Raw genomic sequence first — 27,613 nt, forward strand, 5'->3', positions numbered from 1 at the left:
TCTAGTTAGTTGAGTCGTTGTCGGAATCATCATTATCGAAGTAGCAGAAGAAGTGGTTGTCTTTAATTTCCAACATCGCCTCAACTTCAGCTTGGTTAACGCTTTCAGTAAACTCAGTGGTATTAGAAAATCTGCTAATCACGAGAATTTTTCTACCAATGTCAGAAGAGAGAACATCAACACAATTAACGAAGAATAACAAATTTTCAAAGTGTACGAAAATATCCAGGATCTCGTAGGAGGAGCTTAGGGAATGCTCGTGTTTGTGATGTTCTTCTACATAAACGTCGTAAGGGAAGCAAAGAATGTGAACCGTTTTAGCTAATTCCACAATTTGGTCAGAATTTCGGCAGTTGTGAAGTAAGGTTTGATAAGTGGTATTCATTAAATCGTCTCCGCGACTCACCATGTAATACTCCACTCCTGTGCTCTTGTTTAGTCGTGATTTCCTTGGTATTTCTAATTTTGTGTTTTAGCGGTCTTTTCACTTCGGAGCAGTGTCGACGATTCTCATTTGTTACTTTTCTAAGCCAATAAGAAAAGAAGAAGAGATTTATAGTTGAATTTTCTGAGGTCTTGTTTCTACCAGTGTTCTGATTGGAGTGAATATAGTAACTTCAGATATAGTAAATCAGAAAACAAAAGAGTGTACATAATAAGCATAAACAGGTATATCCGTGTGCACATCCTTGTATACATAATAAACAATAACAGGTACATTCGTGTGAACATCCTTGTATGGTCTATAGATATATATACTTTTAGAAGGTACTTTAAATAATAAATTTGTTCGGGCTAGATTTTGGGCGGAAATAAAGTAGAGTCAACGAGATTGTGGGTTTAGGTCAAGATACCCATATATGGGGTATCACAAACAGAAACAAGCCAAATCAACCCAGGCAAAAAAAAGGTTGCAGTCCACAGGCGTATGCTTCAACAACGGCCCAACAAGTAAAAATTGCGGGTATAATTCAAAGTTCTAGCCAATTTAAAACATAAACCGGCTAATGTCGGAGGATTAATTGCCCTCGAACGACAGGCAGGTAGAAAATTTTTTGACCATGCAGGGATTCGAACCATTGACCACACGATCCCTATCAAAATACACTGCCCACTTGGCCATCAGACACACATTGTCTCTATGCTGCAACCAATTTATATTAGCAAAAAGCTTTACTTCGGAATGAGACTAATAGAGATCACGCAAAAATGAAGAATGAAAGCGTGAAAAAATCACTTTAGAAGTCAAAGGATGTTCAAGAAGAAAAGCGAAAATGGTCAAGAGAAAAATTTGCAGGAGAGACCAACACGTTTAGAATAATTGCTAAGAACTTCGTTTAAGACCAATTAATAAATTGATGAATAATAACCTCGGTTGCTTCATAAACATGTAATTCCAATATACCAATGGGGAAAACAACACCTAATGATATTAGCAAAAAGCTTTCTTTCAAAAATTTCATTGTAAAAATTTGAGTTTTTCTTTGTAAAACTAAGAAACAGTAAAACAAAACTACAAAACGTGTTAAGCAAAAAAGGGCTGAAAAATAGCCACCATCGACTCCCAAAACCCCGATTGGGATTGGAAGAGAAAAAGTTTTTGCAATAAAACCATTTTTGACGTGCGAACTATATTGATGACATTTCGCAGTTAGACATACTCCTGCTTCTTAATGGGAGTATAAAGAGTATTAATAACAAAAAGTACAAAGAGGCTGACTAAACACTTATAATAACAAAATTAAAGAAGCGGGCATCTACAATTGTGCTTCATGGTTCTGTCAGGTTCCTATTGGTATAGACCTAGTAGCACGGGTCCTGAATTACAAAGCAAAGAATTGAACAAACTAAATACAACAACATAAGTCTCCTTGAAAGAACATCTGATAGCAAGCAAACTAAATAGCAAGACATTCACGAAAAACAGAACACTACAAAAATCCAGAACTTATTTCATTTCTTTTAGAAAATAGGTTGGTGATAATTATCGGTTCTAACAACGTCCAATAAGTATCAAAGAGGCTGACTTACACTTATTTTTTTTATTTTCCTTTTAGAAAAAAAGGTTCGTGAAAAAAATTAGGTACAACGTCAAAGTCGAAACAACTTAACACTCTGGGACTATAGACAGGAAACACAAAATTTCTACACAACCAAACATAACCGACTAACGTCGGGCAACTTGCTCTCAGACGACCGGCGAGCGTTTGACTTCGGCAGTAGCAAAAACGGTCAAGCAAAAGTTTTGCATAAAAAAGACAGGTTTACAATAATTGTCTCAAACTTTGAGAGCAATTAAAAAACAGCCCTAAAATTCCAAAAACGTCTCAAAGAAAACAAAAAACTAGTACCTAAAAATCTACAAACCACTCACAAAAACTTTTAAAAAAAATTTGAAGACAAGTCATTAAAAACTAGCTCTAAAAACAATTAGAACTAGAAACTTTTTGAAAATAAGAGTATAAAAATGATCGCAAAATAAGCAAGTCATAAAAGGCCAAGATAATAGAGAAAACGAAAAATTGCAAAAATTTGGATAATTTGTCATACTCTTCAGAAAAAAAAGTTTTATACCAACAACCTCAAATTCCACTTAAGGCAGTTAAAAGAAAAGAATGCGCGAGATAGGCTAAAATTTGCCTATATGTCGGCGAAATAGAAGAAAAACCTCCAAACTAGCATAAAACTTATTATTATTATTTACCAAACACTTCAAGCCACTGTTGAAACAACCCTAACACGAACACAATATCATAACAACTGTTAAACATAGCAATTTGAAAACCTGCTTTCAAAAGACTCATAAGAACGCAAAAAATTCTCTCAATGGGAAAATTTTTGTCATACCAACTGCTCGCTCTCTTGAAAACAGAGGTATAAACAAAAAACCACTTCTCATTCTACTCTTCAACTTTGTTCCGGACCCAAACAACTTCAAATTTCTCACACGTTTGATCTCGTTTCAATATTTACTCCAATGAAGTTGATTTAAAACAAATCGCTTTTCCAATACTCCTCTTCGACTCGTACAAATCAGCGCACTAATACAATTCAAATTTGAACTGTAGTGGGCCACTAGAAAAGCCAGCTGAAAAGATGAGGGTGGCTATTAAAAACTTATAATCTATTTACAAGAAAGTGTCAACTATTAACTGCCCTTTTTGATAAATTCAAACAATACAACAATGCAAAATTAGCGCACATGTATGACCTGTTGAAAAGATTAGTTAAAAATGAGGAGAAAAGGCAAAATTAGAATTCAGATTTCGTTGTTGTACAAATACCATTTCACTTGAAAATGATCAATAGTTTGTATTATTTGTCAACAATAAGTTTTATGCCAACAAAACTGACTGCACACTCTTGGTATATAAGTATTCCGTGTTTTCAAATCCCACTTAAGGCAGTTAAAAAAACTAAGCAAAAAAATGGGTTAAATTTACCCATAAATCAGCAAAACACCTGAAGAACCTCCAAACAAGCATAAAACTCATATTTTTTACCACAGAACTTTAAACCACTATTGAAACAATCCTAACAAAAAAATATTCTAATAAGACCTGTTAAACAATCATCTGGAAAACCTGTTTTCAAAAGCCCCACGTGAGAATAAAAAAACTTTGCTCAAAGAAATTTTTGCTTTCACGCCCTCTTGTTTCACACTTCAGTTTTTCGCTCTCTCGGAAACACCGGTATGAATAAGAAAAACACTCTCTTCATTCCACGCACCAATTTTGTTTAGCACTCAAACAACTCCAATTTTCTCACGCTCTTCATTTCCTACTCCAAAATTTACTCCAATAAAGTTGATTTTAAAAAGACGCTTCTCCAATACTCCTGTTTGAGTAGTATAAATCAGCACACCAATACAATTCAAATTTATTGAATTTTAAAAATAGGGCCACAATAATAGCTAGCCGAGAACCTGAGAGCGGTTATTAAAAACAGATAATTTATTGAAAATAAGCAGTCTCTAAGTGGTATATACTTTTGATAAATTCAAAAAACACACCTAAGAATTATTAGAACGCATGTATGATATGTTGAAACGATTAGTTAAAAATATTGAAAAAAGAGCAAACACAGAATTTAAATTGCCTCACTCGAACAAAATCGCTTCCTAAAACCGAAAATTCGTTGTACAAATACCATTTCACTCCATTTAAAAAGTTACTTCAAAAAAAATCACGCCTCAAAGCTACTCACCTGTTCGCTCCCCTTACTACTCAAGCGTGATCAAAATCAAGACTCTGTTTTGAGTTCTCGTTGACAAAAAACTACAGCGCATCAAAAAAATCCAAATCTTTTGGATTGTAAAAAAAACAGGAACACCGCAATATGGCTACGCTCAGCTAACAGCTTCGCAGATATAATAACTTTCAACGTTATTTCTTGATGTTTAATGTCTTTTTAGATTTTAATTTAGAGAACAGCTTAAAAAAACGATGTGTAATTCCGCCAATGTTTATCTCATCTGTTTCATATACAATTCGATGTTAATAGCCCTGTTGTTGGTGGAGAGTGGGCGCCCACAATATAACAGCCATGTCAATACCATCATCAGACCGGTTTAATCGTATTTCTCCATTCTAGCATAAAACTGTCTCGACAGCCATTACACACTATTCAGTAGATATAGATTTAATTAATAGAGTCCAAATTGATTAGAAGTGCTTTCAACTACTATTAATATTAGTTTGCCATTTACTTTATATCATTATCAGTTGTGATCGCTCATTTCAGACAGAGAGACAAATAATAACCAAACTGATTACGACACGACTAAGAACGAACCCTCACCTTTTCTTCCCTCTTTAAACATAAATTTACAGGTATACAATTGTTTTGATACTGAAAACTTCAGCTATTCAGATGACAGAGACAAAAACTCAAGGTAGACGCATAAACAAGTTTTATTATTTTGAACTTTTAACTAAAACCGGCGATAAGTCTCTTGCACTTAATGGGGATATAAGCTGCACCTCTGCCATAGAAGTAAAAACTGGCAAACACAGCAGGCCAACTTCCGGCAATAATGAAACTCGGATTACAGTGTCGCAGCTACAAAAAAAACTAAAATTAATTTCAAAACATGGCTTTCAAAAATATCTTTCAAAATATCACCGTAGCTGCTTTGAAGCATGTACCAGTTTCTAGATCTTTTACTAAAACGGTCCTGTAAATTTTTCAGCTGTTTCCCTCCGAAAATCTTAATCCCTCCCTCCTAACACTTAAAATACTTGAAAAGTATGGAAAACCTATTTAAAACAATAACAAACGAAACCTAAAACTTTAAGCAGCGGTTCAGCAGTTATTAATAGCCAAAACGAGCATCAACACTTAAAGAAACAAACCTTTTTACAAAGTCACTTGTACCATGCTTCTTAGATCAAAGGTCAATTAGAGCTAACATCACATACGATAGCCTGATTAGGTTTTTTTTTTGTATGAAAATTGTATGATTACCGGGAAATCAAACAAATCATATATGACCTTGTATGATAATCGGGGATCATATATGGCCTTGTATGAAATCAAGGATGATGGGCAACCCGGGAAGTTGAAACGCAAGCGAACGCTCGAAAAACTCTAGGCATGCATATGAACATCGATACGGCGATATCTGCATGGTCTAAATTTGACCTTTCATTTTGAAATGACCACTATCGTTTTAACATTATGTTAGGGAATAAACATGCGTTGAAATCAGATGCGCAATGCAAGTTATCATTAATAGTCAGTTGACACGCATTATCATCATTTCAACAACAACAGAACGAACAACAATAAACATAGCCGGCAGTTTGCCGGAAAATAGCCGCGATAGACGCTTGTGGCCTTCCATGAATTGAAACAACTTAAGAAATATGATTGAGAGATCGACCACCAGTCCCTTAATAGACCACTAGACTTTTTGGGGTTAGATTCGGACGGTCAATTTATGACACATACGGTCTATAAGGAAAAAGCCCTAAAAGAGTCTATTAAAAAGCGGCTATTAAAAAGCAAAACATTTATGTCTCAACTGACTCAGCCTGCGTTTAAATTCAAGGGCTTTATTTGATTAACCTATGCCGTAGTTGCTTTGAAGCTAAACTATCGTACTCAAAGTAAACTGCTCTTGGATATAACGATATTATATTATTGAAGAGGTAGAAAGTTAAATTTAAAAATAAAAAAAAGTAGTGACACTCACTATACTGATACTCGCATTAACTGCCCAGTTTGAACATATCGGAGAATTTTTCGAACAAAAATTAGGGGGGTGTCAAAAATTTTCTTTGAAATTTTTCGAAAAATTTACACTGATTTTGTTGCAAATCATTCATCGGAAATTCTGTTAAGTCTTATATTACAGATTTACTTTCTTCGATACAAAATTACAAATATATTGCAAGATAGCTCCCCTTTTTACTCCCCTTTGATTTTGCTACCAGGTTCAACAGATGAGATACATCAATGAAGAGTTACATCAATTAAATGAAGAGATATGTTAACTACTTACTTTTAGGCATATCATTGTGCTCATCTTCGATATCTGGGAGAATCCCATCAGCTAAAAAATAATGAATTGAGTTACAGGTATACACATAGGCCGAAACTGCCTATAGGTGAACCATAAAGCAGGCTAAAGTTTTTGACTATTGCTGTTAGCAGCTAGCAAGCAAAACGGAATCAAACCATTTCGAAACATGGTCGATAGCTGCGCATTAGACGTAAATGCTATAAAAAACTTATAGCAGCAGGCACCGAAAAAAGCTAACTGTAAGATGTAAGCAACCTGGTTATTTTTAACAAAACGCATTTCATGTTCATATCAACTTTCACCTTTCGATGCATCTGGTGAGACTAAACCAGTTCGAATAACATTTCGTTTCGTTTCTTTTCAGGTTTAACTTAACTGTCTCTTTACAAGTAACAAAACGAAGTAGATAAGCGCAGTTAAATAAGGAGAAGCAAAACATCTCTAGCCAATAAAAATCGCTTGTAGGATCGATCCACGTCAGAAATGGATTAACAGAGAGCTCAAAATGTTGATTACTATTGATGTTGCTGATAGCAATGACGGTATCAGGACAACATGCCCAATACCAAAATACCCACTGTCATAATACCCAATTCCAAAATATCCAATGTGCCAAAATAGCCAATTCCAAAAATAACCAATGACAAAATAACCATTTTTATTATATCCAATGCCAAACTACTCTATTTATAATTTAATCGTTAAATTCTTGAAATCAGCGTCAATCCCACAATTAGGCAACCAGTCACAACTAAGTACAGATTAAATAATTAGACGCATTTTAAGTAAACAAGACGCAAAATTATCAGAAAAAAATCAAATTGTCCAAGAAATTTTGAGGGGTCACTCTACTCGTTAGATAAATTAGATGCTATATATGAGCAAAATTACTTGGGGCACGTCCCAGCCGAACCGATTAACTCAAATCCTTGATGGACATGAGTTTCAAAAAGTTAGAAACAAAGACTACTACGCAATGGAAATGCTCGAAATGTAGCTCTTATAAATGTGAAGTTAAGCAATTGTTATCAAAGAATAACTAGAATAATCATAAAATTGTTCCCGGACAAGTACAAGCATAACAGATTCTTCGTCAAATGAAAGAGACCGCATGAACGGATCAGAATCCACTCAATAATAAGATAATTGCCAGCAGTCTGTTACCAATCGGGTCTGATGTTGCAACGCAGCTGTCTTAACCATCCAGATCTTCAATAAATCGGACACTAAACCGTCAAAAAGCATCTGAAAACGTACAAAGGGCAGCAATTAGACAAATTTCTAAGTAGCCGTCATGTTTAAAGAAATCTGCCTTATGACCCGGGAACAAATGACAATGAGAAAATGCTTATTTTTGGAGCACACGAAAATCTAGAGTCGTTGAAAACTAATAAAGCGCTTTGGCACTGATGGAAATTTCAAAATATCTTCCACAAAATTTTAACAATTATTCACAATTCATATTCAGATAGCAGGAATTATCTAACTTGTATTTATGCTCTACTTAGCAACAAAAGAGACAACTTCTACTTTCAGTGGACGTATATCTGAGGTGAGAACAATAGCCAGCTCAGTAGAGAAGCCCAATATCTTTGGCCCTCTGGAAGCACAACAGATACAGCTTAAGGCTTAGCAAGAACTACAAATGCAGTTGAAGGCTGGCATTTGGGCGTTACGCCCCTTTTCAAGGCAACCTTCTTTGCATTTGGACTTTTCTTGAGATTTTGCTCGGAGCTGCCATACCAAAACTTCAACATTATCAAATCCTTATGCGGAAAGGAAAACAAGAGCCAAAAGAAATATAGAGTTCTGACTGAAAACGTCAAAAACCGTGCAAAAAATTTTGAAACTGACGATGTCTCATATTTACGTCCACTTGCTTACGATACACATTATTGAGCTTATTTAGGTGTTGCAAGTGCGCTTTGTGGTGTTATTAAATAAAGCTTTGAAAAAAAGCGTGTACTCAAAAACTAGAAGAGCTAATAATTTGACAGTGGATTCTCTGTTTGGTATAATTTTCTAGATCCCCCTCCGCAACCACTTCCAGCACCACCCATAGCTGGTATAGGCAGGTTTTCCCAACTTCCCCCCAATTTTTTGTTTTCGATCGTACCAAGCCAAATTTCAGTTTTTTGAGAAAAAATTTTTGATAACCGGAATTTAACCCGCCACCCTTTTTTTCGGTGAAACCATTAACCGCTGATCAAATTCCTCTTTGAACCTACTTTGATGTTTGCAGTGATATTTTGAGTAATCTTTCATGTGTTACGCTTTACACAAATTTGAACTAAAATGCGGATTAACCTAAAAGGTGCTTTAACCTAAAAAGCGGCTTGACCTAAACGGCGGTTTAATCTAAAAGCGGCATTTCATTTGACGATTTTTTTTCTCTTTTAAGGTTTTCTTAGCAAGAGTTCTAACAGTTGGTATATTGTGTACAATGGCATTGGTTATTTTGACATTAGTAGAATGGCATTGGGTATATTGTCATGTAACCAGCAATTACAACCAAACAATGCAGCGGCATAGCACCAGTAAACATTTTTTCATCACACAAACCTAATGAGCAAAAATTTTAAAGTTATAACAAAACGGTCTCTCGCGTACTGAGAGTTTTCTCACACTTAATTTTCTCGTTCTTTTTCGAAAACCGGTATGCAGAAGGCGGTTTATTTCTAACGTAATAAATTAACTTTATTCACTCCTCCAACTTCCGGCATCAATGTTCGCTGCACTTACGAATAAAATACATTGCCGAAAATTTTCAGAACCCACTCTAAGTGACAACTGACTCAAAGCACAGTCAATAATTCACTCACATGAGTACTCTAATAATTTCATTGTCATACTTGAACAAAAAAAGTAAAATGAGCAAAACAGTGATCACCGAAATCTAGTACGGATCCCGCATAACAGATCTAAACACATTTGTACGTTATATACAGCTAAGAAGACCACGCAAGAAAACAGAGAAAACTTCACAAATCAACAAAAAAGGCCAATCTTTGATTCCAATAAATTGATTTGCTCGCCTACCGTTGATCCCACGGCGGATAAGCAAATCAACGGCGCCGTTGATCCCACTGCCCGAAATTGGAATTGAAATAATTAGCAAAAAGGAGACAAAATTGGAAAAGTGTGAAAAAGTGTTCTACTTTGGTCCGCAGTTTGCTTAGATTCGGTAAGTTTGGCAAATACAGACTACATTGTAGAATTAAAAGCGTAACACTAAACCCAACAAGGAGGCTCGGTAAGGTGCGTTCGCACATAAAGTTCCGCCCCGCTCATATACAATCTTAACTTAATTGTCTACCAAATGAGGAAGAGATAAACATATCGTTCAACAAACTACTAAATGAAACATAGCCGGCATATTGCCGGAATAGCTGCGAAAGAATAGACCTGCGTGCCATATAATAGAGATAGAAACAGATACAGATCTAAATTGAAAAAAATCGACGCCGCTCAAAAAGCTAGGTAAAAAACATTCAGCGATAAAATAATAAAGCTTGGCAAAACTCATTCCACAGAAACCTCTTATTAGGGACCTTTAATGCACATATGAGTTCCTTTGACCTTAAACAAAATCAAACTAAACTTAAGTGTTAAAGTGCAAAAGTCGTCTTATTGAGTGAGGTAAGTCACGTATGATCAAAATCTAATCACGCATATAACCTAAAAACTTTCGCTAAAGCGAGTGAGAAATGACGTCACGCGCGAAAATGCCGTTAGTGAGAGGAAGAAGTCATTCAGAAATTTGACTTTTTCAGCTTTGCTGTGTGAACAAATGTAAAACGAAAAAAGAGCGTCAGACGACGAAGCAAAAAAACAGCAGGACAAGTCCTGACACACAATTCAAAAAATTTTCATTGACTAAACAGAAAACTAGACCAAGAACGTACTATGAATGGATTGGGAAAACCATTTCAAAAAAAAATTCGATCCAAAAAATCGAAAAAACTGTAAAAATCAAAGTGGAATTGCCGCATGTGAACAAAAAACCACTAGCGAGAAAGCTAATTGTTGTTCAAACACCTATTTCTCACTCTACTTTAAATTTAGAGCGGAAAAATTTCACGCCGCAAAACCACCCGCTTTTTCGCTCCACTTCCTGTTTCGGCGTGACCAAAATCATTACTCCAATTTGACTTCAAAAATCATGAAAATGTGTGAACAGATCTTAAAAAAAAAGACAGCGCCCCAATACAATTCAAATTCTTTGAATTGTAAAAAACCAAGAGAACCGCAATATAGCTACGCTCAGCTTACAGCTTCGCAACTATAATAAAACAATCTACCTTAGAGTGCCGATGAGACCTGTGACTACCACAATATGACTACACGAAAAGACGGTGATAAAAAACAAATAATTACAAATATTAATTACGACCAAAACCCGTTGTCCATTTTTTGATTACCACTAATTAACAAATCAAATTGGCATCAGATAACACTTATACTAAAGAAGATTAACCTTTACTTCATTAGAGAAAAATGTGGGACTTTTCCGCAATGCCAATTGGTAATAAGTCCACAAGAAATGAGCAAAAGGGCAAAGTTTAATAAAGCGTTGCTTTTTTGAAAAGAATTGATATCAAATTGATCAAAAACATGATGTATCAAATGAGAGATTCTTTTATACCTCCATAGAGAACGATTGAGACCTTTCGTTATTCAGGATATGTCATACGAAAACAACAACAACGACAAATACAGGCGAAAAAAATGCACGAAAAAACTTTAAAAAAAAAATGCATGAAAAAGTTTGCACGAAAACGATGTCCCAGACAATAAAACATTAAGCTGTTCACTGAAAACCTTGAAAAATTTGGTTTGCGTTTCTTAAAATGGCCAGAGGACCACCCCTTATTTTGATACTGTAAAAACTGATTCTACCGAAAACAAAGACCATTAGAGGAAAAAAAACCGTTATAAAGAGCAAATTGTAGTTCATTAGATAAGGCTTGTCACTTGTCTATAGAGCTGCTCAGCTAAGTTAACAGACATAAGATTGGCAAATCTCAGAAATCCATTCGTTTTAAAAAACAAATATTTTCAAAATTCGCAGCCAACATAAGCTTTAGACTAAAAGAGTAGACAGTTTATCTTGCAACGTCTTCGAAAACTAATTGCTCCTGTTATTAGTGAGACTAACTCATAGGACTAAAAAATAACAACAAATACAAGCTGGAATTTAAAAAATTTTAAGAAACCAGTATTGAAGCCATTAAATTTCACCGCGAGAAAATTAAATCTTCAGTTGCGTCTCCTTTGAACATCATAAAGTCTTTTTGTAAAACAACTATTTCAAAATGACAGCAAAAACCACAAAAATTGAAAAGTATCTAAATTTCACAAAATTATTCTGAAACATTGTCTAAGCCCTGAAGACATCAGTCAAGACGTTTAACCAACAGAAAATTGTTGTATGGTTCAATAAGACATTAAAGAGATCTCTAAATAATGAGGCGAAGTTACGAAAAGGATACGATATTTTAAAAACGAAAAAAATGAAAACCAGAAAACGGATGTCGAAGAAAAATTGAATTTTTTGAAAAAATTTAATTAGAAAGTCAATAAAACCATTAACTATATACAATAGCAGTAATTAAATTCATTTATGTATCTATAGTTGGCCACTGAGACCTTTAATTACCCAATATTTGGCATACAACAAAAATTACCAACAATTTTTCTAGAGAGAGTGAGAAATAACGTCACGCGCGCAAACGCTGTTAGCGAGAGGAAGAAGTCATTCAGAAAATTTGACTTATTCGGCTTTGATGTGTGAACAAATGTAAAACAAAAGAGCGTCAGACGAAACAAAAAAACATAGCAGGACAAGTCCTGACGTACAATTCAAAGAATTTTCATTGACTAAACAGAAAAACTACACCTAGAAAGGACAATTAGTGCACTGAGAAAACCATTTCTTTAAAAAACATTCAGATAAAATAAGAAAAAACAGAAAATCAATGTCAAAATGCTGCATGTGAAAAAAATCACTAGCGAGAAATGAAAATTTTAAATTCAAACAAAAAACTAGGTCTAGAATGAGCTGTGAATGGATTGGGAAAACCATTAAGAAAAAAATCGGATCCAAAATATCGAAAAAACAGTAAACATCAGAGTGAAATGCCGCATGTGAACAAAAAACCACCACCGAGAAACCGAGTTTTTATTCATATACCGTTTTCTCACTCTACTTTAAAATTAGAGCGAAAAAAATTCTTGCCGCAAAACCACTCGCTTTTCGCTCCATTTCCTGTTTAGGCGTGACCAAAACCACTACTCAAATTTGACTTCAAAAATCATGAAAATGTGTGAACAATCTTAAAAAAAGACAGCGCCCCAATACAATTCAAATTCTTTGAAATGTAAAAAACCAAGAGCACCGCAATATAGCGACTTACAGCTTCGCAGCCATCAAAAAAAATGAAAACTGACTACCGTTTTTTTGTGTTTAGGTAAAAATTACCAAAGCAAAACGGACAAGGAAAGAAAAATCACATTGATCGAGACTTCAAAGGACTAGGACCAACGTCTAATCAAGACCCAAAGAACTGCAAAAAAAAAAATTAAAACTGCAAAATTTGGGGGTTAAAAATTTCAACAACATAGCCGGCAGATTGCCGGAATAGCTGCGAAAGAATAGACCTGCGTGCAATGTAATAGAGATAGAAACAGATACAGATCTCAATTGAAAACAAAAATCGACGCCGCTCAAAAAACTAGGTAAAAAACATTCAGCGATAAATTAAAAACGCTTGTTAAATTCCACAGAAGCCGCTTATTAGGGACCTTTACTGCACAAATGAGTTCCTTTGACCTTAACTTAAGTTTTAAAGTGCAGAAGTCATTTTATTGAGTGAGGTAAGTCACGTATTATCAAAATTTAATCACGCAAATAACCTAAAAACTTTTGCTAAAGCGAGTGAGAAATGACGTCACGCGCGCAAATGCCGTTAGTGAGCGGAAGAAGTCATTCAGAAAAATTGACTTTTTCAGCTTTGCTGTGTGAACAAATGTAAAACGAAAAAAGAGCGGCAGACGACGAAACAAAAAAACATAGCAGGACAAGTCCTGACGCACAATTCAAAGAATTTTCATTGACTTAACAAACAACTAGACCTAGAACGGACAATGAGTGAATTGGGAAAACCATTTCTAAAAAAATCAGATGAAAAAAATAAAAAAAACAGAAAATCAATGTCAAAATGCTGCTATGGAGAACAAAAAACCACTAGTGAGATATGTAATTTTGATTCTAACAAAAAACTAGGTCCAGAATGAGCTGTGAATGGATTGGGAAAACTAATTAGAAAAAAAAATCCGATCCAAAAAATTGAAAAAACAGTAAAAATCAGAGTGAAATTGCCGCATGTGAACAAAAAACCAGTACCGAGAAACCGAATTTCTGTTCAAACACCGTTTTCTCACTCTACTTTAAAATTAGAGCGAAAAAATTTCACGCCGCAAAACCACTCGCTTTTTCGCTCCACTTCCTGTTTCGGCGTGACCAAAATCACTACTCCAATTTGACTTCAAAAATCATGAAAATGTGTGAACAGATCTTAAAAAAAAGACAGCGCCCCAATACAATTCAAATTCTTTGCACCGCAATATAGCTTCGCTCAGCTTACAGCTTCGCAGCTATAAAAAGACTTTACTTTGAATTTAGGCCTTCAGAGCAACTTCAGGGCACTATGTACTTGAAAGATTACTAAATGTAGCTATTGACTCTAATGATACTTATTGACCACTTAACCTGTTTAATCCGTAACAAACAACAGGACAAGTCCTGAAAAACGATCCAAAGAATTGAATGCAGAGGTAAAAAGCCGTACGTGATAGGAAAATGCGCTTGCAAAGCAAAGAAATTATCACGCAAACTTTTCTTTGTCTCTTTCAGAACAATGCTTGAGCGAAAATGACTTTAAATCTCTCCGTTTTTTTTTTACTTTTGTTCAGCAGATCGACCTAAACAATTGTTCTCACGAGCGGTATTAGACTTTACATTCTGTGAAAAGAAGTTCACGAATACAAATCGACTTCTTGATCACCATTTTTAACACGCCCCTTAATAAGAGGGGGACGCTAAAGACTCCAACCAATGATTACCATATAATCATTGTACTCAAAGATACACCAAATTTTACATTAAAAAGCCGCCGATAAGCATGTTGATAACAAATAACACCTCAGGAAAATTTCTCGTAATAAATAATCATAGATCTTCAATCATTATCCAGTTACACTTCAATTAAATGACAGAACTTCCATTGTTGAAAATTAATTCCCCGTCTAATTAAGAGAACAAGCTCTTAGACAGAACAATATCTGTGTAGAGAAAATGAAATTGGACAGGAAATTAAATACATGCTTGAAATTTTGCGTTTGACTTACGTCCCAAGCTAACAGGCCTCGTGAAATCCATATTCAATTGTGGTGGAACAGGAGGTGGCGGTGGAATTTTACCCCCCGTAGCCGCACCAGGTACAGGTGGAGGTGGACTTAGTGGAGGTGGTGGAGCTGTATGGGGCTTGGGTGGAGGGGGCGGAGGGGGAGCCGAAGTTGGGGGTGGAGGTGGTAATCGCGACTTTCTTGGTCCCTGAGCAGCTGTCATCAGTGGGGACGGTGCAGGAGGAAAGGACCCTTGCTGGTCTATTAACATAACAATTTTTATAAAATTTTTTGTAACCATTTAGAAATTATACCTTTTATTAGGATGGAAAAACGATTTTCTGCAAAAAAAAAATTCTGTAAATTTACTCAACTTCGTGAGGAAAAATTTGTTAGGCGAAAGATGTGTGATCATTACATTTAAAATTATTGCTCGTTGTGAGTTAAAATCTAAGGTTGGGTAAAACAGGCAAAAAAGTACCAACGTTCGTTAGAGTTGATGCTCCAGTTGGACTGTTGAGGTGAGGATGAATTCACAGACCCACCGGCAGCATTGTTCAAACTGCTGCCTGATGATGCGGTGTTAGTCAATGAGGATTGCCTTACAGATGGAGCATTGTGCAGTCCAGTGTACTTGTATCCAGCACCAGTTGCAAACTGTCCGGCTGCCGATGGCTTGTTGCTCAAATAGTTGCTCTTTATATTAAGACTCGCCATCTAAAACAGAATTTGCATAATTAGTTCCTAATGTTGTTTAACATATGCAGTTGAGTCTCAAAACGCTAATTGTAGACAAGCTGGGATTTCGGCTCCAGCTTAGACTCACAAGGGCCATATTTTATGTAACACTATCAGATATTATCTTTACCAGAGCCTTTTGTTTGATAATATTGCATATTCACAGCCTTAACTGATCTTCCATTATAGACCGAAAATGGTTACAGCCATAAAACCCCTGGCAGGGGCTCCCTATCATTAACAGTTTTACACCCCTCCAATGGTATGTCACTTTTACTGGATAGTTTTACCGTTTTCCAGGCTGTAAAAACCATTGTTAGGGTTGAAACACTAATTTGCCCACACCCACTTATTAAATGCAAACCAAAAAAAATATTCACGGGAAAACGATACAAATCCCAGTTGAACTTTAAACCCCCTGCATGTGAGAAATATTAATATATTCAAAAAATTAATGAAAAGTTGTTCCATGTTAGTACCAAAAGTGAAGAGAGTAGAATTAGATAAACCAGGCAAGTAAATTACCGCAAAGTACCCTTAAACCCCTTCAAGATTATCAGAGCTAAAAGATAGCGGAGCTGATTGTGTACACGATTGGCAGGGGCTCCCTATGATATGTCACTTTTACTGGATAGTTTCACCGTTTTCCAGGCTGTAAAAACCATTGTTAGGGTTGAAACACTAATTTGCCCACACCCACTTATTAAATGCAAACCAAAAAAATATTCACGGGAAAACGATACAAATCCCAGTTGAACTTTAAACCCCCTGCATGTGAGAAATATTAATATATTCAAAAAATTAATGAAAAGTTGTTCCATGTTAGTACCAAAAGTGAAGAGAGTAGAATTAGATAAACCAGGCAAGTAAATTACCGCAAAGTACCCTTAAACGCCTTCAAGATTATCAGAGCTAAAAGATAGCGGAGCTGATTGTGTACACGATTGGCAGGGGCTCCCTATGATATGTCACTTTTACTGGATAGTTTCACCGTTTTCCAGGCTGTAAAAACCATTGTTAGGGTTGAAACACTAATTTGCCCACACCCACTTATTAAATGCAAACCAAAAAAAATATTCACGGGAAAACGATACAAATCCCAGTTGAACTTTAAACCCCCTGCATGTGAGAAATATTAATATATTCAAAAAATTAATGAAAAGTTGTTCCATGTTAGTACCAAAAGTGAAGAGAGTAGAATTAGATAAACCAGGCAAGTAAATTACCGCAAAGTACCCTTAAACGCCTTCAAGATTATCAGAGCTAAAAGATAGCGGAGCTGATTGTGTACACGATTGGCGGTTTAAAGTTTTCTCTGTAGCCATTGAGATAAACATAGCCCGCAAGTTGCCGGAAAATAACCACTGTTGACCCTCTTGACACACATTGGGATTGAAACAGAAAAAGAAAAAAAAATAAGAGAGAAATTGACAGATTTTTCTAGGTGTCAAAACTTTTTTATTTAGCGTGCGAATTCGGCTATATTCTAAAATTACACTTAACTCACCTTCTAAGCTGAAGACTCTTAAGCATAATCCTAACGCCAGCTAGCAAACGCTTTAATGAACTTTGATAACCTAATGCATTATGACCTAATCACCGGGATGTATATTTTTATCCCCATTTCTTTTGATTGTGCTCTTTTGACTTTGACAGTATTCACTACATTACGTAATTCAATACATGAAAAAATTTAAAATCCATTCAGTTGAATCAGGGAGCGAAGTCAAACGTGAAAATCGTGACTTATGTACAACGAAAAACGTGATCAAAACGTAAAGCCAATTTTTAAAAAAGGCGAGAGCTTAAATAATAGCCTTTCAGACGCTGACGGCGGTTATTAATTACGCCGAACATTCGCCAATTTCGACACAATCAAAAAATATTTCGATTTCTATAGATTTTACTATGCTTACTCTACTCAAAAATGTTAATTCAAGATATATAAAGCGAGAGAACACTCCGAAAGTTTTTCAGATCTAAATTACCGGGCAAACCCATAACTTAGGAAAATTTTCTTAAATTTATAAACGCTTTGTTCAGCACCAAGCAGGCTACAGGAAAATAGGTTTTGCTGACCCAATTGCCCGGCATTCGGACTCACACAGACGTTACGAACTGATCTGAGAACAAACCCGGCAGATTGCCGGAAAATAGCCGCCGTTGATTCCAATAAGCATGATTGGGGATTGAAAGAAGAGAAGATATTGAAAAAAAAAAGATTTTTGCACAAAAACATTTTTTAAGTCCGATTTATTTTGATGCCATTTCGTAGTTGAACATACTTCTGTTCATGTTGAATTGCTTTGCTGAGCAACTGATGTTCAAAATCACTTTTAGCAGAATGAGAGAAGAGAGAAACTAGCCTAGAGAAGTCAAAAGATTTCACGCAAAATGTTGAAAAAGCGGCGAAATGAGGTAAAGCGAAATTTTGTTCGACGAAGTAGAAAAAAACATAGCAGGACAAGTCCTGACGTAAAATTCAAAGAATTTTCATTGACTTAACAAACAACTAGACCTAGAACGGACAATAAGTGAATTAGTAAAACCACTTCTAAAAAAATCAGATGAAAAAAACAAAAAAAATCAGAAAATCAATGTCAAAATGCTGCTATGGAGAAAAAACCACTAGTGAGATATGTAATTTTGATTCTAACAAAAAACTAGGTCCAGAATGAGCTGTGAATGGATTGGGAAAACTATTTAGAAAAAAAATCCGATCCAAAAAATTGAAAAAACAGTAAAAATCAGAGTGAAATTGCCGCATGTGAACAAAAAACCACTACCGAGAAACCGAATTTTTGTTCAAACACCGTTTTCTCACTCTACTTTAAAATTAGAGCGAAAAAAATTCACGCCGCAAAACCACTCGCTTTTTCGCTCTATTTCCTGTTTCGGCGTGACCAAAATCACCATTCCAATTTGACTTCAAAAATCATGAAAATGTGCGAACAGATCTTAGAAAAAAAAAAGACAGCGCCCCAATACAATTCAAATTCTTTGATTTGTAAAAAACCAAGAGCACCGCAATATAGCTTCGCTCAGCTTACAGCTTCGCAGCTATAAAAAGACTTTACTTTGAATTTAGGCCTTCAGAGCAACTTCAGGGCACTATGTACTTGAAAGATTACTAAATCTAGCTATTGAGTCTAATGATACTTATTGACCACTTAACCTGTTTAATCCGTAACAAACAACAGGACAAGTCCTGAAAAACAATCCAAAGAATTGAATGCAGAGGTAAAAAGCCGTACGTGATAGGAAAATGCGCTTGCAAAGCAAAGAAATTTTCACGCAAACTTTTCTTTGTCTCTTTCAGAACAATGCTTGAGCGAAAATGACTTTAAATCTCTCCGTTTTTTTTACTTTTGTTCAGCAGATCGACCTAAACAATTGTTCTCACGAGCGGTATTAGACTTTACATTCTGTATTCATATCCGGTTTGCAAGTTTCTTGGTGTTCCTAAAGTACATATACAAACTGATATTGACATCTTCTTTACTTCACCAAGTACTTAATTTCTTCGTTTCAGTATTTGCGGGAACTTCAGGAATCAAACAATCAAAATTTGCAATTTAAAATTTCTAAGTGCATTTCAAGTATCACCAGGTTTTCTAATTTAGTCGAAATTAAATCAAATAACATAAATCTGCTGAACTCAATCTCAAAACTGTCGGACAATAAGCTCAACACTGATTAAACAAGCCATGAGCAATACCCCAAAACTCGCTGATAACTTAATGCATAAAGACTTTATCCGTTGATCCCAATTTTCAGTTTTTACTGAATTCAACATTTAGCTGAAACCGTGATAGAAAAGTATTAATTTTTTAAAGAAAAAGAAAAAAACTAAAAAAGCGTCCAGTAAATTCACAACTAACAGAAAAAATACTTCTCAACCCAGAGAATGGAAAGAGCTAAAGGCATGACAGCCAGCCAAAATACAGGAAAAGACGCTTAGGGTCATCAAATCATGTCCCTACGTACACGTAAGTAAAATAACAGCCCGGTTTCGGAAAAAAAGCCCACGGAAAGAAACCCCCAAGGAAAAAACCCCAGGGATATAAACCCGCAATTGACTGTCAAAGAGATATAAACTCAATCAAAATTAATTAATTGAATAATTAAATGAATTAAATATAGATTTACACAGATTCTAACAGAATTACACAGATAAAAAGCAAAAGATTGAAACAGTTTCTCAAAATGACATGTTTGAAGAAATTGCTCCCAAATAATCTAATGGTTGATATTCATGTGCAGCACAAAAATTCGTTTTATTCTGCCATGATTTTCATTTTCTTTCACTATCTGCTTCCCCCTTTTTGTTGTGCGACGGTAAACTCTTGAAGCGCTTGTTGTATGTGTAGCGTCTCCAAAAAACTCCAAAAACTGCCTGTTTTTTGTCTGGCAACAGAGCGTATATGCGTGGGACTGTTATTCCATTGTCGAGGCAATGCACAGTAAAAATCTGATAGTTGTCGGGACAGCTTTTGAAAGTTCCATCAACAAACCATTCTTTGTTGTCGCTGAGCAATTGCAAACTGTATTCGGTTCCAAAGATCAGAAACCTCTTTTCCGACTGCTGAACATTTCCGTCTTCAAAGAGGAAGTCATCGCCTTTCTTCGTAGTTAGATATTTCTCGGGAATTTCAAAGTCGTCCGTCTTTGGAATTGGCCCAGATCCTCTCTGTTGCTGTTTGATATGGCGGATCCGTCTTTTGATGTGCGAAATTGTAGGCATTTTAATTGCGCATTCGGCACTGGCGGTCAGAACATTGTTCGATAGAATCCATTGAGTTGAAGCACATTCTTGTACAATTGCGTCCACTTTAATCCGGTTGTTAATTTTGTAAACCTCAATTAGCGTAGAGTCGGGTGCGTGTGTATGTTGGTAGGACGATTGCCAAATAACTAGGTCATTAAGTGTCCAAATTTCGCGCTTGCATTGTGCTTTGTTTCTTCTTAATTCGCACTCCCAATTAGTAGAATTCTTGAGTTCTCTCTTTTTAATGTAAGCGAAACCTTGATATATAAGTTTTGTTCCGCCTTTGTTGGTTTTAATGTAACACAATTTGTTAAACTCAGAGGTTTCCATTTAGTTGGAACTTTGGTTGTTGATTTCAAATTTAATAAATTAGAGAATGAGCTTAGTTTGAAATTTTGTTGCAATAATGTCACAATAATTGGATTAAGATAACAAAATGATTGCTGTTGATTGTATGTAGACGCATTTGATACAGCACGTCCTAAAAGGTTGATTGAAAACCAGCCAAATAGGCTTAAAAGTTTGGTTTGTTCAGTACATCCACCACAAAAATTCTTTCTATTACCTGAACGGTGTTTGTCCCCTCCCCCACCGTAGGGCAAGAGACAGCACCATGACTGTGGTTAGGTACCATAGCACGGAGGATGGGTTGTCAACCCTTTAAGCACTGTCCCTTATTGACTGCCCATAGGAAGCACAAATATGAAAGATTGGTAAAGTGATTTAGACGGTACTATTCTGAGTGATTTTTAAGTCAGGGGTAGGTTTCTCGGGGGTGGCAACGCTTTTACCCCCCCCTTTTCTGAGTATGAACCTTATTTTTTTATAGAGGCCTAAATATGAAATCTTTTGAAATAAAACTGACTGATTCATATCCCATTGCTGGCACTGAAATGCATATTTTATAAAGTGAAAGCGTGATTTCGTCATGAAGAACGTGAAAAATCACGTGATTTTTTTAGGCGTGCGTGTTTAAATTTTTGTTTTTACTTTTAATTGTAGTCTCATTGTCTTTATTTCAATGATAAAATGGGGGTTTTTTTCCTTGGGGGTTTATTTCCGTGGGGGTTTATTTCCGTGGGGGTTTATTTCCTATTAAAATCAAGCTGGGGTTTTTTTTCCGTGGGGGTTTATTTCCTGGACCCTAACAGCCAAAACCCTAAAAACTCCATTTAAAAGGAAATTGATACGAGTAAATAGTGGTTTGAAAACGTTCACATTACGAATCTATAAGAAGCACGATGAAAAAGAATGCACTAACAAATTGAAGCAATGGAAAATTTGGCATCATTGCTAACGTTTTTCGTCACTAATGTTTTGTGAAAAATGTTATCAAAGTCATTGAAATAAAAATTTTTGATCCCCAACCCGATAAAAGTTTCCAGCAAACGAAACATACCATATTTATTAATACCAGTAAACGAGAAAATAGCAAAATAAAATCAAAACCAATGAATCGATCAGACGAAAAAATTTGAAAATGCACTATTAGAAAGCGCCAAGTACCTGTCAATAATGCGATGAAGTGTACAAAGTATTAAACGGAACCCAAAAAGGTTATAAAACTCAAAAATTGTCTGATGTTGCTAAAAACAAACAGCATCAGTGTCATTAAAAACATAGTTTGCAAACTGTCCAAAAATAACCCCCTTTGACTGAGATTGAAATATACGAACATAACAGACCAACGTCGGTCGCATCTCCCTCAAACAAATGGCGAGCAGTTCAGTTAATCAGCAGCTGGCCGCAGCTTAGGAAGGTTAGTTTTATTAGCACAATTGAAGGTGTGCGTTGAGCGAAGGTGAGGGCAGGTATCCGGGGTTAAGGTTGTAATTAGATGGAGTGGGCAGGGTTAAAAGGGGAGATGTCAAACTTTTAGAACCTCCTTTCACAAAATGAATTTACGACTCTCAAATTGCTTCAGTTAACCGCATATCTTTAGAAAAAAATAAGCCTAAGTCTCAAAAAGAACTTATTGCCCTCCGTCCTTGACCTGCTTATCCCGTTTTGAGGCCAAAAAGTCAAGACGAAAACTTGGTCGAGCAAAACATCGGATTAAAAAGACCACAGTACTGATATAATTACTACAAACTCCGCTTGAGATAGAAACAAATAAAAATAGCCGACAGATTGCCGAAAAATAGCCGCCATAGACGTTTGTGGCCTACCATGAATTGAAACAACTGAAGAAATAAGATTGACAGATCGACCAACAGCTTTTTAATAGACTACTAGACTTTTTGGGTTAGATTAGGACTGTCATTTTTATGAGACACATTTGCTCTACAAGGAAAAAGCCCTGGGGGAAAATTGGAGCTTTCCAAAATTAATATTTGATATTAAAACTCAAGACTCTATTACTCCGGAATTAGGGCATATAAGTTCGGCACTACTTAGATGCACACTAATTGACCTTTAATTAGTAAATATTCATAAAAATTAAAGTTCCATAAGTGAGTTCAGAAGTTATTTTTTGAGTGAGGTAAGTCACGCAACTGACCTAAAAGCATAACTGACGTCACGAACACAAATTGTAACTGCAAAGTCACTGAAGTCATTGAAAAAGTCAATTCCAAGAAGTCAGGGTAAAACGAAGCAAAAATCTGTTAGACGAAGTAAAAGAACATAGCAGGACAAGTCCTGACGTACAATTCAAAGAATTTTCATTGAAAAAACAAAAAACTAGATCTAAAACGGACAAAACAGTAAAAATCAAAGTGAAATTGCCGCATGTGAACAAAAAACCACTAGCAAGAAAGTTAATTTTTTTTCAAACACCATTTTCTCACTCTACTTTAAGATTAGAGCGAAAAAAAAAATCACGCCGCAACACCACTCGCTTTTTCGATCCACTTCCTGCTTCGGCGTGACCAAAATCACTACTCAAATTTTACTTCAAAAATCATGAAATTGTGTGAACAATCTTAAAAAAAAGACAGCGCCCCAATACAATTCAAATTCTTTGAATTGTAAAAAAAATTAGGAGCGCTATAATATAGCCCCTGGAATTGCTGACGCGGCTATTAAAGAACTGCATTTAAGAATCCAAAAAACAAACATATTTATAGTTCATTAAAGAAAACAACAGTAGCGATGAAGACAAGCTCTAGATTCAATGCAAACCAATAAGAAGTTAACGCAAAGTATCTGTATGAAAAAGCTTCTTGAGCTTGGACCCCACAATCTTTGTCAACATATGCAAAGAGTTGAGGCAAATAAATGAATGCTGATGGTATTTACATTAATGGATCCCTTTTGCTGAAGAGGGCTTCCTCCAGCAGGACCTCCATTCTGCTGTGGAGCATTGACAGTTGGCACCTGCTGCTGTGGACTGGGAGGAGCACCACCACCACTCTCCGCATCGTTCTGCTCCTGTTTCGACTCTTCTTTCTCAACCAAGAAAGAGTGGCCAATCTTTTGCATATCTAAAAGCAAATAGCTACACTGATTATGAGAACCCATATATTTCCATTAAGTGTTGAATCCCTCAACTTTTGAAAGAAATAGAGACCTCGTCTATATAAATATGTTTGAGAGAGAGATTGACAACAAAATCATAGCTTAATGAATCCACCAGAACAGGCCGTTGAAAATGTGTGAATAGGGAATCGTGCGAAAATTACTTCTGCAATGCAAGAATTAAGTTTCATTATCGAATAAAACATAATTTCACTTTTCCGAAAACCAAAATTAATTCAAAAAAATTCTTTGCAGCCAGAGGAAAAGCCGCAAACCGAGGAACCAGCGAAAAAAAACATTTTCAAATTTGCCATATCAAAATTTTCGCTCCTAAGTATGAGCAACGAATATATTTTCTTTTCCAAAAAAATAAAGTTCAGCTAAATTTACAAAAAAGCATTTGCAAAGTTGAACAAAAAAACCGACGCTTCTTCTACTTTTAACAATAACTGTTACCAATTCAGTACAACTGCCTTATATTGTAACGAGAGAGCAATTTAGCTCATGCAAAATGCATACCAAGCGTCAAAGTCATTCGAAACCACTCAAAAAGCATTATTCCAGAATATTCTAGAACAAAACCGTGAACCTTTTTCAGAACAAAAACAGGCGGGACTGCAATAATTGCTTTAAACATCGTTCCATAATTGTAAAAATAATGGCAAACTATACTGGAAATTGATATTTTTTTAAAAAAAATTGAAAACATTGAAATAATAAAAAAAGATTCAAATTAAATTCTATTGGCAATCTGTTATAGCCTTCGGTGATCTGGTTCAAAAATATTTTTCAACATCCCGTGAAAAAACATCACTGAATTTGAAAGTCTCGCGTTAATTTGAAAAAATTGAAAAAGATCGGAAAGCAGCACAGCACTGTGGAACCTTCTAAAAAATTAAACTGCGAGAAAAACAAACATTAAAAAAATCGAGTGAAAAGGAAAACAAAGTTTCTAGTCTTTCACAGCACTTCATGCTACAACTAACAGTTCTTTCACCATGAGTAGAGAGCAAAATCGTAGCTAGCTGAGGTGAGTAATCTCTGACTAAAAATTTTTCTCGAATAATCAAAAATCAATAAACAAACATAACCGACAGATTGCCGGAAAATAGCCGTCGTTGATTCCCATAACCAAGATTGGGATTGACACAAGAGGAAAAAAACAATAAAAAATGATTGTTGAACAAAAACAATTATCAAGCGCTAACTATTTTGATGTCATGTTGGAGCTGAACATACTGCTGTTTCGTAGCGAGACAACAGGGGCTAGTAGCAATACCAATAGGCATTACAGATGGTAACAGAGAACAAAGTTCGAGTAAAGGCCATCTAAAATTGGGTCTATCCCGCTTCTAATTCTTATTCCGTTTTTTTAATACTGACTCTGTTCATTTTGAATTGCTTTGCTGAGCGACTGCTGTCTAAAAACACATTTAGCACAATGAGAGAAGAAGAAGGAAACTAGCCTAGAGAAGTCACAAAGATTTCACGCAAAATGTTGACAAAGCTGTGAACTAAGGTAAAGCGAAAAGGTAAAGCTAAGGTAGTACGACGATGAAAAAAAAACATAGCAGGACAAGTCCTGACGTACAATTCAAAGAATTTTCATTGACTAAACAAAAACTAAAACTTAGAACGGACTATGAGTGAATTGGAAAATCAGATTTAAAAAAACGAAAAAAAAAACAGAGAATCAATATAAAAATGTCGCATATGTACAAAAAAAACCACTAGCTAGAAATGAAAACTTGGTTCAAACAAAAACTATGCCTAGAATGAACTATGCATGGGTTGGGAAAAGCATTCAGAAAAAAATCCAATCTAAAATATCGAAAAAACAGAAAAAAGTGAAATTGCCGCATGTGAACAAAAAATCACCACAACGAGAAACCGAATTTTTGTTCAAACACCGTTTTCTCACTCTACTTTAAATTTAGAGCGAAAAAATTTCACGCCACATAACCACTCGCTTTTTCGCTCCATTTCCTGTTTCGGCGTGACCAAAATCACTACTCCAATTTGACTTCAAAAATCATGAAAATGTGTGAACAGATCTTAAAAAAAAAAGACAGCGCCCCAAAACAATTCAAATTCTTTGAATTGTAAAAACCAAGAGAAGGCCAATAATATCACGAGCTATCGCTGTGCGGCTATTAAACAATAAAATTAACTCTAATAAAAAACGAGTCGATGAAAATGTATTCTTTGGAAATATGCAGAATTGCAATGTTGCTCTAAACTTCAATTGAATTCTCCCTTTAGTTTTGAACAGCAAAACTGAGGCCTAAATTAGTTAGAGAATAGTTCTGGGAAGCCTTCAACATTCGAGCTCTAATTGTCTAAGGCTTCCCAGAACTATACACGACCATATACATAACCCATAACCGAGCAGAATAATGTTCGAGAACGATCTAACGAAAAAGTCAAAACAGTCCAGCAACCATTTTTCATAAAAACAACATAACCGACTAAACGTCGGAAGAATTGCTCTCGAACAACTAGTGGGGGTTCTAATCAATTGCAGCCTGCTTCAGTCGGGGGAGGGGGCCTAAATGGGACTAAGCAGTTCGATAGTGGGCTTCAAATAACCACATTAGAGGTTAACATATACTACTATTAAGATTTAAAATGGAAAACGGCACAAGTTTCGGCGCATTTTTCAATTGACTTTTAGTATTAAAATGCCGCCAATTGAGTTCAGCTACTTGTAATTGAGAGAGAATTTTAGATCACAAAAAGTCAAGGGCGTAAAAGTCACTCGAAAAGTCAAAACGGTCAAGGAAAAATTTTGCCTAAATTTATGTTCAAACACCGTTTCCTTACTCTACTTTAAAAGAAGAGCCGAAAAATTTCACGCCGCAAAACCACTCGCTTTTTCGCTCCATTTACTGTTTCGGCGTGACCAAAATCACCACTCCAATTTGACTTCAAAAATCATGAAAATAAGTGAAGAGATCTTAAAAAAAGACAGCACCCCAATACAATTCAAAGTCTTTGAATTGTAAAAATAGGAGCGCTACGATAGCTGGCTCAATCCTCAATGAGTTAAAAAGACAATATTCAGGAAAACTGTCTGAAACGGCAATAAAAAGTTAAAGGAAAACCTTATTTGAAGCTGGAGCGTTAACAAGAGGTGCAAAACATTTCGGTGACAGGGATATGAAAGACAGGAAAATTTAACGGAGAACTCAACTGAACGAAATAAGAGCGTTGACAAAATGACGCTTTGGTCAACATGAACTCTGCGGGAATACTTCACAACACTGATTGGGTGCAGAGACATCCAGTAACAAAAATCAAGCATTTACTTCATCATATTATTGATTCGATAAAACGGAGAAAATTTAAAAAAAAACCCGGCGGATAGTGATTGACTGGAACAAGAAATTGATCCTTTCACAAAAAAACAGAAAAATATGCGCTATTTCGATCAGATTTTGAAGTTTGTACACTCCCAATTATTCATGTGAGGACACAGTGAACATCTTTATTAGCGGTATAAAATTAAACCTGGAAAATAAGACTAATTAGAACAATGTCAAAGATTGGTCAACTAAAACTGAGCTTTACTTGTTTATGCCGGTCTTATTTTTCATTTCGTTTTTCGATACCGAAAATTTTCATTTTGGATTACTTTGCTGAACACTTGCTGTTTAAAAGCTCTGCGCGAAGAATGAAAGTACCGTGAAGAAAGGGGAACAAATTCAAGCAAAGTA

At 35.6% G+C, this 27,613-nt stretch overlaps 1 protein-coding gene across 1 annotated transcript in view; it reads right to left on the reverse strand.

Moving 5' to 3' along the window:
- LOC142348165 (uncharacterized) overlaps positions 1–27,613 on the reverse strand; it is a 53,735-nt gene that overhangs the window by 19,437 nt on the left and 6,685 nt on the right. The window contains exons 6-9 of the mRNA XM_075399396.1: positions 23,679–23,863; positions 15,418–15,649; positions 14,936–15,193; positions 6,506–6,556 (exon numbers count right to left, since the gene is read on the reverse strand). Coding sequence (XP_075255511.1) covers positions 6,506–6,556; positions 14,936–15,193; positions 15,418–15,649; positions 23,679–23,863 — 726 coding nt within the window. The remainder of the gene's footprint in view (positions 1–6,505; positions 6,557–14,935; positions 15,194–15,417; positions 15,650–23,678; positions 23,864–27,613) is intronic.

Source organism: Convolutriloba macropyga, chromosome 10 (genome assembly GCF_964194025.1).
Source record: "Convolutriloba macropyga chromosome 10, txConMacr16.3, whole genome shotgun sequence".
NCBI classification, from domain to species: domain Eukaryota; kingdom Metazoa; phylum Xenacoelomorpha; order Acoela; family Convolutidae; genus Convolutriloba; species Convolutriloba macropyga.